The sequence below is a fragment of the Nesoenas mayeri genome, assembly GCF_963082525.1.
Source record: "Nesoenas mayeri genome assembly, chromosome: 5".
In the NCBI taxonomy this organism is placed as follows: Eukaryota; Metazoa; Chordata; class Aves; order Columbiformes; family Columbidae; genus Nesoenas; species Nesoenas mayeri.
In genome coordinates this window covers 52,046,140-52,058,469 of record NC_137548.1, presented here as the reverse complement: position 1 = coordinate 52,058,469, position 12,330 = coordinate 52,046,140, and the positions used below count along the sequence as shown (strand labels likewise).

General features: G+C 41.5%; 1 protein-coding gene across 2 annotated transcripts in view; it reads right to left on the bottom strand.

Annotated features, from left to right (window-relative positions):
* The window catches only part of BRSK2 (BR serine/threonine kinase 2), a 313,267-nt gene that overhangs the window by 28,137 nt on the left and 272,800 nt on the right, over positions 1 to 12,330 (bottom strand). For both annotated transcript variants that reach the window (XM_080346138.1, XM_080346139.1), the window contains exons 13-15: positions 6,214 to 6,274; positions 1,269 to 1,476; positions 90 to 138 (exon numbers count right to left, since the gene is read on the bottom strand). In XM_080346138.1, coding sequence (XP_080202264.1) covers positions 90 to 138; positions 1,269 to 1,476; positions 6,214 to 6,274 — 318 coding nt within the window. The remainder of the gene's footprint in view (positions 1 to 89; positions 139 to 1,268; positions 1,477 to 6,213; positions 6,275 to 12,330) is intronic.

Below are 12,330 nucleotides of genomic sequence, written 5' to 3'. Positions count from 1 at the left end.
ACAGGATAATAAGTTACAGTCAGATACTGATCCAGAACAGGAATATGTCATCCTATGACATTCAGGCAAAGAAATGGCAAGTTACTTACTCTGGGGATGATTCTGGGGTTAAATTAGACATCTCTTCTGGTGTAGGTACTGCCCAGGCACGCACAGCCAAAGAGAGGGAGGGAGAAAAGAAATTGATGATTCAGTACACCTTCCATTTTCTCCTTGTATACCAATGAAACAATTCTGGCATTGTACCCTGTTGTATTTGCCCACTGTCTCTGCAGACTAGTTTTGACATTTGAACATTGGTCATATGTCTCAAGATAACTGTATGTAATAAAGTGTTGCATTTCAAGGCTCACCCTAGCCTTCCCTAAATCATTATGTAATCTTGCACTGGCCTCAACGGTTTCTGGTTCAGACCCAAACACCGTGCCAACACGATTGTTTTACAGTTCCTTCAATGGATGCAGCTTGGTCACTGCTCCAATTCTCTGCAGTTCTCTGACCGTCTCGGAAACAACATCCCTGACCATCACAGTTCAAAACATAACTCTTCCATGGCTGTAATCCTCCTTTCCTTCTGGATTGCATCGCAGTACTCTGTAAAACCACAGGGTATTGGGAGTTGCTGACAACATCTGAAGATAATGCATGTGACTTTGGGTGCCCTTTGCCTGAATGCAAAAAAACCCCACCTGGAGCTTGAAGAAGAAAATTTTGCAGATCTCAACACTCTAGAGACTCTGAAAACTGAAATAGGCCAGCAGATATGAAATCTCTGATTGTATTAAGCAGATTTTTACACCAATTACCAAAGGAGGTAAAAAGCATTAGCCAAGATCAAAGAAGCTGTGTGTCAGAAGGACAACTGCAGCCTACTGCCACTATCTTTTTTCAGCAGAAGGCCCAGCCTGTGGCTATGGGGAGGTAGCGGAGCACAGCCATAGAGGAAATAGCAGAGCTCTAGATTTGCTGATAAAATTAGTGGAGAAGTTGAAGATAAAATTTTATTGTGTTCTAAGAGCCACAGCAGGGTTAGTGAGAGCTGTATGGCTAGAGTGTGAAGAGGGCTCAGGAGACACTGTTGGATCAGGTGTAGTGGCATGACAGAGACTGCTCACATGTGCCTTGGGTTAGGGCTGGCTGACACTATCACTGTCATTTTCAGTTCAGTTCTCAGTACATGAAATTTGCAGAGCCACAGAGAGGTATCAACTTGCTGCTGAATGTCTGCCCAAATCAGAACCACCCTGTATGTTTGGGTGAGCACTCACCTTGCAATTTCCGGCGATGGAAGCGAGGAGATCCCAGGAAACTATTCTTGATTGAGTTGAGTCGTGTCCTCCATGGCATTCCTCCAATGCTGGGGCTGGATGGTGGTGTTGGGTTGGGTGTGCCTGCTGGACTCTCCTTTGGCGTATGGACAGGTGTCCCCTTGGGGGTAGGGAGGGGACTTCCCCTTGGAGAGGGGTGAGGGGTGACCTGTATGATGGGGATAGATTTGGTGCTTGGGTCAGTACTAGAAGGGAGCAATCTAACAGGAGACATAGGGTTGGTCTGGACTTTAGGAACAGCCAGCTGTGGGTTAAAGCCGGCTGCAGGCAAGCGGCCCTGAGCATTCTGCACCGGGCTGTTCTGGGAAGAGGGGGCGCTGGTATTGCTGGTAGGGAGTGGGTTGGATTTAGTAGACTGGAGTGGTTTTTCGGCCAATTTGCTCTTGGATGGCAAAGTCTGCGTCTTTGGGTTGGGCTGAAGTGCTGGCTTTGGTTGGAGTACATGTCCAGGCCTGGAGGCGTTCCTACAAGCATCAGGGTCCAAGGAGACTTGGGGTCGGGGAGAGAAAGGGAGGTCGGAGGTCTGAGGGGGGATGAAGAACTTTCTGATAGGCTACAAGACAGACGCAGAGTGTCCATGCACATCAAAAACAGTGAAATACGCATAGAGCGGGCGAGCAGAGAAAGGAAAGTCAGAATAAAATCCATCCGAGTCACAAAGATGCACCATGTCACAAGGAGACACAAGAGATGGAGGTGACGGGGTAGTGAGGGGAGAGGGATTTTGCAAAGAAACAAAAACGAACAAACAAACAAAAAACAAAAAAAAAAGACATGCAGTTAGCTGGGAACACAGCATAATCAACAACAGCAGCAGCGGCAGCAGCAAGAACAACAGTGTCATAACAGGCTTCATCATATTAACCAACCACGTGTCAGCAAAGGAAAACAACAGAAAGAAAAGTAAAACAAAGGAAAAGTAAAAAAAAAAAAAGAAAAAAGAAAAAAGAAAAACAACAAAAATCAAAAACCAAAATGAATAAAATGAAAGAAAATAACCAAGAAAATAGAAGAGAGAAATGCCATCTCTCTGGGATTGTTCTGATTGCCCTGCAGTGAGAGAAGCACGATGCTGTAGGGAGGTGAGGAACAGGAAGAAGAACCACTCAAGCCACAGACAAATTGAAATGTGCCAAGAATGGGACCACCTCTTTCAGCTCCAAGTGCCCATGTGTGAACCCAGCAGAGAGATGAAACTCAAAACAGGTGTGTGATACATACGGCGTGGTAGGCAATACACACAGGTTACTGCACACACCAGTCAGAACCTCTTTCCTTCCTCTTGACCCCTGAGTCTGGCCAACGCACACCCCGGCTGCTGCCTCCCATTGCAGAAAGAGGGGAAAAGGGAGAGCGTGGCCACCTGGGCATCCACTCTCCTCCTCCGGCCTGGAAGGTTAAGCTGTTCAGCACTCACTTGGAGGCTTCAGAGCACACACCGCCATGAGAAAAATATGAACTCAGGTTGGTGTTTGATTTGTAAACAGCTACAGCTAAAACTTCAGAGAGGCCTGGCAAATTTATCTGGGAAGAGATGACACTTCCCATCAGACTTTATGCTTCTCTTGCAACATCCCTCATTGCATTGAAGGACAGCTTGATAATCGGAATTTCTGTCATAAAGTCACAGCAATATTTGCCATTAAGTCCCAATTCTATGGAGGGGATGGGGTGGGCCATTGTTTCATAAGACAGTTTAAAAAGAAAAGGACAACCAAAGTTCATAATCCATCAATGCATTATCAAAAGTGGGATTATGATTTTTTTTTTCCTCAAACAAGAACATTTACACTTTAGCGGTATTTTGGGAAAGCCTTCATATGTAGACAGCAAACAGCAACACACCAACTTGGGAGGATAGAAGCCTTTTAAAGGGTAATTAGCAAGCTAAAAATCACATTTAAAACAAAATAAGCGTCCTTACAAAACATTGCTGTTAAGATCTTAGATTACAAATACTGGCAGAATTGTAAAAATAGAAAGTACTACTCAAGACCTTTAGATTTGTTCTGCACTCAAGATTCCAATTTCTAGAAATTATTATAATTATTTGTTACCATTATTATTATTATTATTATTATCATTATCCATTCTGAATACCTTAAAGCTGTAATCAAGCACTGTCCAGACATACTATATACATGTAACCATGCCTCAAATTTCAGTCCCAGGTTAGCACACTCACTAGTGAATTTCCTTCCTGGGTTTGATGGCTTAACACAATGCTGCCATATTTTAAAAATGCAGAAATGTATTTAAGACTTCACTAATAAACTTGTTTGCATCAAAGTTTTGTAATTGCTTGGAAGAACTTACGGTTAGGCCACCAAAATTAAAAGAAAATCACTACATGAAAACATTTGTATTATTATTAGGATTGTAAAGTTAAACAAAAGTCTGTTATGTTGATAAGTTCTGATCACCAATGAGAAAGGGAAAAGATGAGGAAAGGCATTAATTTGTGGAAGTTACTATCAGACAATTAACCAAAGACTGTTGATTGCAAGTATTTCCTTGCAATTTTTCTGTCTTATGTGTATGATGGTTTGAGAATCAAATCTGAAAGAAATAAAGTCAAATATAACTCCCACTTAAGCCATTAAGAATCTGAAGGGGCACCCTTAATTATTGCATTTTAAATATTATAATAAAGAACAAGATAGGTCTATATTTCAGCTGGGGCAATGGGGAATGCCATTAGCGTTCAGTGGATGAGGAACTTGCTGGATGGTCACATCGAGGGGGTAGTGGTCATTGGTTCAATGTCTGGATGGACACTGGTGACAAGTGGTGTCCTTCAGGGTTCTGTATTGGGACCAGTACTGTTTAGTATCTTCATCAATTACATATACAGTGGGATGGAGTTTACACTCAGCAAGTTTGCAGATGACACCAAATTGAATGGTGCAGCTGACAGACCTGAGGGACAGGATGCCATCCAGGGAGACCTGGACAAGCTCAAGAAGTATATCCATATGAACCTCATGAGGTTCAACAAGGCCACGTGCAAGGTCCTGCACCTAGGTTGGGGCAACCCCCAGTATCAATACAGGCTGGGGGATAAAGGGACTGAGAGCAGCCCTGTGGAGAAGGATGTGGGGGTCCAGGAGTCCCAGTGCAGAAACAAGGAAATGGATATTCACTGGCTCCTGGCACGTTAAAGACACAGAGGGGACCACAAACATATTTATGCCAGTTGCAAAAAAGGTAACAACTGGTAGGAACCCAGAATATGTTTCAGAAAATGGTTCAGTCAAGCAAGGAGTTGGAGCTTTACTAGCCTAGAAACTGGTGGATGAGACTGGACATGACCTGGCAATGTGCGCTTGCAGCCCAGAAGGCAAATTGTGTCTTGGGCTGCATCAAAAGTAGTGTGGCAAGCAGGTTGAGGGAGGTGATTCTGCCCGTCTACTCCACTTTGGTAAGATCCCACCTGGTGTACAGCGTCCAGCTCTGGAGCCCTCAGGACAGGAAAGACATAGACCTGTTGGAGAGGGTCCAGAGGAGGGACATGAAAATTATCAGTGCTGGAACACCTCTGCTGTGAGGACAGATTGAGAGAGTTTGGGTTGTTCAGCATGGAGAAGGATCTGGGGAGACCTTATTGCAGCCTTTCAGTACTCAAAAGGGGCTTATAGGAAAGATGGGGACAGACTTTTTAGCAGGGCCTGTAGCGATAGCACAAGGGGTAATGGTTTTAAACTAAAGGATTCAGGCTGGACATGAGGAAGAAATTTTTTACAATGAGGGTAGTAAAATACTGCAACAGGTTGGCCAGAGAGGTTTCCATCCCTGAAGACATTCCAAGCCAGGCTGGATGGGGCTCAGAACAATGTGATCTATTTGAAGATGTCCCTGCTCCTTGCAGGCGGGTTGGACTAGGTGAACCTTTGAAGGTCACTTCCAACAAACACTGTTCTACAACTCTATATAGTGAAATGTGTATTTACTTTTTCAAGTATCTTCTCTTCCAATTATCTAAGGTGCTATTAGAGACATAGGTAAGGATGTTAAAAAATACATTATTTTTATTCCAACATTTCCTTTTAAGCCTCAGACTTGACCTGCCTTAATATCGTTATGATCTACTGAAAATGCCATCTGGTTGCTAAATCTCTTTGAAGATTATTTAATCAACTGCCTATTAAGTAATAATGGTGAGATACAGCAACTATGGAACAGATCTTGTCATCTTTATTCTTTGATGTAGTCCTACTCAGATGTCAGAAGTTGATCCCAAGAGATCAATTAATGAGATCAAGACTCAGGTTTGCTGCACTGGAACCTTATTTTGTGCACAAAACTGTTTCCATGCTCTTTTTCAGTACATTTTGCAGTGGCATAAGAGTTCTCAGAACTCTGCTTCATTCCACGGTCATCCAGGAGTCCCAGTGCAGAATCAAGGAAATGGATATTCACTGGCTCCTGGCACATTAAAGACACAGAGGAGACCACAAACGTATTTATGCCAGTTGCAAAAAAAGTAACAACTGGTAGGAACCCAGAATATGTTTCAGAAAATGGTTCAGTCAAGTAAGGAGTTGGAGCTTTACTAGCCTAGAAACTTACACCTGACAATTTTATGCATAAGAATTACAATGTTACTGGGGAATTACAATTTTAAATACTTGGAATACTGATGTTATCTTCACACACCTAAGAGTAGACCCATAGGTGTATCTATATGGTAACACACAGACTATATCCCATTCTCTGCTTGCATTTGTAAATAACATTTCCCTCGGCACCCATGAAAATTTACAAGCTGCCAAGGAAAAAGCAAGCATCCCAACTAAGAGCCACAGCTCTGCAGCAACAGATGTCAAAAGGCATCAAGCATGTGTGAGTGAATTGGACCAACAGATCTTGAAGCAGCACCACTTACCCTTGGACTGCTGAGAGGACTGGTGGAGAGCCCAGACGATGCTCCGCTGATCGACCGAGACCTGAATGGACACAATAAGGAAAACAGCCCTCAGAAAACTTGGACAAGTAATAACCCTGAACACCAGCCACTGCAGGCACAGGCATGATGTGAGGAGGAGGAGGGAGGCTGTCACTGGAAAAGCATATGACTCTTTCACTGTCACATTTTTCAGTTGTCCCACCCTCAAAACAAATAAATGCTGTTGCTCAGGAGGGATACTATAGTCCCTTTTCATTAAGGGAGTTGCTGCCCTTTTTTTGGTCATCAAGCAGATGGAAGCTACTACATCTGCCCTCTGCAAGCTGAACTGCAGAAATCAAAGAGGACTGTCAAGACATTCCTGGTGGTGCTAAGAATTCTCTTCTGTGCAGAGCTGGGGGACACAGAATGAGATGTTCTCTGTCATGAGCAACAAGGAAAAGCACCATGTGTACAAAGCACAAAGGTAGGGGATTCTTCCAGGTATTAAGAAAAAACCCAAGTCTTCATGACCCAGGCACACAATAGTTTCCTATGTGATGACTTCCCACTAAAATCAAAGTTCACATTGGCTCGACCCTTTCTAGCTTCTCACTGATAGAATGCACATCTCTGCTGTTACATTAAATAAGCCAGGTCTTCTCCATGGATAACAAGATCTGCTGTAGTTGATGACTTTACTAATATCAAGATAACAGCTCAGGTGTCCTCAAAAAGAAGCCAGTCAAGGGAGAATAAGCTGTCCTATTTGCTGACAAGGTCACCTACACTGTAATGCTCTTATGCTCTCCAGTAAAACCCACCTATGAAAAATGTCAGCTGTAGACAATAAAATGTACAAACGTGACATGCTAAATGTGCTGAAATGGCAGACAGGCCAAACGTACAAACATTTCAGCAGCAGAAGTTTCCAGGAGGAGGGTTGCGCAACTGCAAAAAAAGCACCTTCATGTGACTGTAAATGAGTAAGCCCCAGAGACAGCTGCTTTCTCTCCATTTTAAATAAAGTTGCCTTGAAGACTGAAAAATTTTACAGGAGAGGACTTGGCTAAGAACCTAGTTGTTCAAGAACCCCCATGCAACATGTCCATATAGCAAATCTACCAATGTTTCACCTATAGTAAGATCAGCGAAAGCAATTGCTTGCCTTCGGGTAACAAACATGAAAAGGTGAAATACTGTAGATGCTTCAAAAATACAGTGCATGTGTGTATGTGTATACATATGTGTCTATGCGTGTGTGTACGCATCTATATATTTAAAATCGATACAGGTCAGATATTTAATGTCAGCATATACACAAGAGAATATAAAACAAATTTAGACCATAAACTGTCTCAAGTTTACTCTCTTCTATTCCTAAAGGAGAATAAAACAAAAAAACCACAGTTTCTGAAATGGTGTCTCAGACATATACTACTAAAAAAATCTGAGTAGCAGAATTATTAAAAATAATATTTGCGCTGCAAAAGAGGAAATATTTCCAAGGTAAGAGTAAGTTACAACTGAACACAATGGCAGGTCCTGCCTCTATTTGTATCCTCTGCAGAAACTACTCACTGATGGTTTTCTTTGTATCTCATTGCAGTTTGTCCATCACAGTAAGTAGGCGAAATCCAGAAGTCCCATCTCAGTACACTTTTTTTCCAGATTAAATCTAAATTTGCACCATGAAAATCTGGGGCACCCATTCTATGTAGAAACTCCCCACTTACGTTTTTCCTTGTACCCTGCTGCAGTCTGCCCATCACAGTACAGCAGTCAAAAACTAGAAGATCAATCTTGGCATTCTTTTGCATTTGATTAAACCCAAATTTGTACCATCAAGATCTGAGGCACTCATAAAGGTTTATGCAGAGTAATTTTAAGGGGAGAACCGTCTGCTCCACTATTTTATATGCCTCTCCTACAGCTGAAGTAGCTGAGTGCAACATAGATGTGTTGTGCATATGGGAAGACCATTTAGTTAAAATCTTCCTTGTATGAGTCACCAAGTAAAAGCTTCTTCCAAACTAAAAATTACAAGAGGAGCCTGTAGATTATCTCAGGCAAATGTGGAAGGCATTTAAGTGCCCAGAGATGCAGTTAAACACCTACTTAGGAGTTAAAACTCCCACTAGGATCTGTTCCCACCAACTTTTAATTGTGGTGGGAAAATCTTCCCTGATACTCACCTGAATTCCAGGACACTTGATTAAAAGTTCCAATTTGGTATTTCCTCTTTGCAATCAGGTGTTTCCAACAGCCCTGAATTCTCCCCTCCCAGGCCCATTGCCTCCTATCTTTTTACAGAAACAATCCCATGCACAGAGGGCAAAACATGGCAGGCCCCACCTCCCAACTCCCAGTTCCTTATTGGAAGCAATATTTGAAAAAGAGTTGTTGTGTACTGTGTTTTCATCCAGCCTAGGAGCCTGAGGTAGGGGACAGAAGAGAGAGTTAGTGTGAAATCCTCCTGGAAATGCATTCAGTATCCACATGATTGCTATCAACAAGCTTTGTTTCTGCTGCTGATACACATGCAAAATATGTAAGAAGTAAAGGAGGCCCTATGGCAAGCTTTAGTTTGTCCACACTAGAAATTGTATATAGGAGCAGTGGAAAGAATTTAAAGAATTCTGAGTTAACTTTCAGTGTTGGAGTGAAAAGAGATTTTCAGAATTTTTCCCCTTTACAAGAGAGTGCTAGTATGGGATATGAAACCCCAACTGAAGAGCTCTTCCTTGCATCTTCTTCAATTTAATAAAACTCCTGTAATTCACCTTTACAAATGGGACATAGTTCCCAACCTAGCTATAAAAACTGAGTACAATGGTAGTTTCTATACTCCAGTACAGAAATGCTAACAAGCAAAAATGACAGATTTGTCTCTGCCATCAAGATCATCTTAGCTGGGAAATACTAGAATTCAGTTTTAGAAAAAAACCAACACAGGCACTGCTCCTGTATCTCAGAGTTAGGTGGATGAAACTGGGACAGGGCCAAAAGAAGGTAATGAAAATGCTGCATTATGCTGAAATGCTGTAATGAAAGAACAGAGAGAATTTAAATTTTTATCCCTCTCTCCAGAAAATGAAACTATGAGGCCCTACAGGCAGCACGTTGGTACAGCATAACCTGGATGATCTTATGTGTGGAAAGAGGAGAAAAATATGACATCACCTTATCTCTATAGCTATGAACTGAATTTATTTAATGAGAAATATCTATTAGTGAGTAACCTCCTAAGAGTCTCTACAGGCATTAAATGCCATTGGAAGTATTAAATCTATAATTATTCCAATAACTTAATATGAAATGCAACAATCTAGGAAACTACAAACATTGTGTGTGACTCATTTTGCTCTGTGTTTTGCATTGATGTCTGTTTGGGCACTACCTCAATGGAAGCCGTAAAAAAGTTGAAAATAGAAGCAGAAAAGTTAATGCAGTTGCTCAGATAAAGAGCATTCCCTCAAATACAATTGCCAGATTTAGAGACCCAAGAAGAGACTCTTCAGTCCCTTCCAAAGTGACAGAGTCATTCTGCCAAGCCTGAAGGGAGAAATTAAAAAATATCTAACGAGAAAAAACCAAAATAAAACAAAAACAAAACACCAAACAAAACACCATAAGGGAGGTAGACCCAAGGGTTAGGAGAGGGAAGATATAGAGGGCATTCTAAACATAAGGTGGGCACTGAAACCATTGTAAGCTATTCCATCTCATAGATGAACAATAATCTAGAAGCATCTGAGCTATGAAAGAGCCAAGGACTGAAACAAAATGTGCATGTGTGGGCTGCAGTTTATAGATGTGGTGATTTTATACCTTATTCAATCTATTTGATACTTCAAAGTATCAAAGTTAAAAGGTCCTTTGTTTTAATGTAGTTTTCTATTCATTTTAGCCAGCTGCTGTCAAATGGGAAGCCATGTGAGGCCATGTGAGACCACATCAGTGGTCTCTTTCTGGTGAAACTGAGGAGCTGGAATCCAGTTTCCAGCTGGTATCAAAGAACTGCAGAATTTCTTGAGAGCTGTGAAGGGCTGAAGCCTCACACTGCTGAGGCACAGGCAGAGAAAAATATAAGAAGGAAAAGCACAGCTGACCTGGTAACCATACTACACGTACAGCACATGTATAGAGCACCTCTACATAGCCCTTCACTCAGGTTAATTTTCAAATGCTTTAAACAGCACATCTGCTAGTACACACCGGTAGCGTAACAAAGGCTTCACAGCCAGCAAACACCTGGGTCAGATTTAGCATTTGTTTCTTCTTTGAATAATCATCTCACAGAAACTTTTGTTACAGTCAAAGGGGAGTTTGGTACACCGTTGCAGTCCCAGCAGAACTTGCTTTCATAGCACAGTTTTACTAGGATGCAGAATAAAGCCTCTTTGCTGGGGAAGCTGGAGCCATGCGTCCAAGAGGGGAGCTTGCAGCATGCATGCAGCGTGCAGTGATGCATCAGACTTGCGTCCCTGGGTGAAATGCCTTAGAAATTTTGAATTGGTTTGATTCCATGTGTAGTTTTGAAAGTTATTCCCAAAATATCCAGCCAACTTGTTATTTGCTTCAAGCATAAACTGGGTGGAATTTGATACTCCTCTTTGCCTGCTCACTCAAATAAAATAGAAAAATTCTAACTGCATTTCAGGGTATGAAACCTCTGAAAATGACCTGAATTACTATGCAATAGGTGAGCAGTCAGGCATTGTGTGTTACAACATTTCATCACTATTACCCTTAGGTGTCCAAAAGATACAAACTGTGGTTCTTTGCTCTCTAATCTTGCGAATATGAATAGAATACCTTTGATAGTCCGCCATGCAAATAATACTAACTATAACACCTCTTACTAAAAATACTTATGCTCAAGTCAGAAGGTCTGCTTATGGTAATAGCTGCTTGTAAGATGAACCCTTACAAAGAGGACAGAGAAAGGACTGCAGGTGTTGGTAACACACCACCTCTTCCTTTCAGTGCACGTGGAGGGTGATGGTAAAACAGCACCACCTTCCTTAATTGGCCAATTACACTAAAGTTCCATTTATAAATGGTTTAGAAAGAATTAATAAATAGTAAAGCATGCTACAAACATAAAAAGTAAATGTTACTGGTGCTAATTAGCTTTCCCTGTATGTACCCTCTCAATAACCTTTTGCTGTACTCTGTAGTGATCTATTATAATGTTTTCATTAAATCATTTATTAATAAAATATTCTCCTTCTGTTAAGTATTTACAAATGGAACTTTAATTTGGTGTGTAACTGCATTCCTAGTTGTACCTATATCCTCTTTATTGAAAATAAAGAGTTTCGAAAATGTCTCTAGGGCCATCTGTTCACCTTTTAAGAAAACATATCCTGAAAAGAGAGGGAATACCCAGCATTTTTTTAATGAGGTTCAGCTTCCTCTTAAAAAAGAAAAAAAAAAAAAAAAGAGAGAAGAAAAAAGGATAAATTCGGGTCAAAATTAACTGGAGGGTACCAAACAGATACAAGATGTGCTAAGCGGAGAAGGGGGTTTCATTCTCAGAAGGTGTCCTGGTACCACAGTGTCTGAGGATAGTTCTCTGTGCCCACAGACATTGAAGCAGAGAGACAAAAAAGAGAACAAAAAAGAACTAAAAAGTAAATTATATGGAGTGTGACTCCAAAATAAAAGCACACAAACACACATAAAAGCACCAAAAATGCTTCTTCCCACAGCTCTTTCTCTCCCTCTCTCCTCTAAAGCCTCGTTCACTGAAGTGTATCAGACTGTATTGTCTTTGTAAAGTGCAAATGAAAAGTTTCTCTACAAGATACAACACGTCCCGCAACAGGTGTAATCCAAAACTAGAGCTTACCCCAACGGATCAGCACTCGCCATCCTCGGAAAGGGAAAATGAAGAGAGAGGGAGAGAGAGAAAGAAAGAGAGAGGGATGTGGAGGCAGGTGGAGAGAAGAGTAGGGAAAGTAGAGTGAAATACTGTTTGGAGAACTGAACGGTCATAATTATTGCCACTGGTGCCTATGTCTTCAGAGACCAGGAACAGTAGGGGGACAGTTTCATTTACCAGAAAATACTTTTGTCCTACTCACAATATTGCAAACACATCCAACTTTG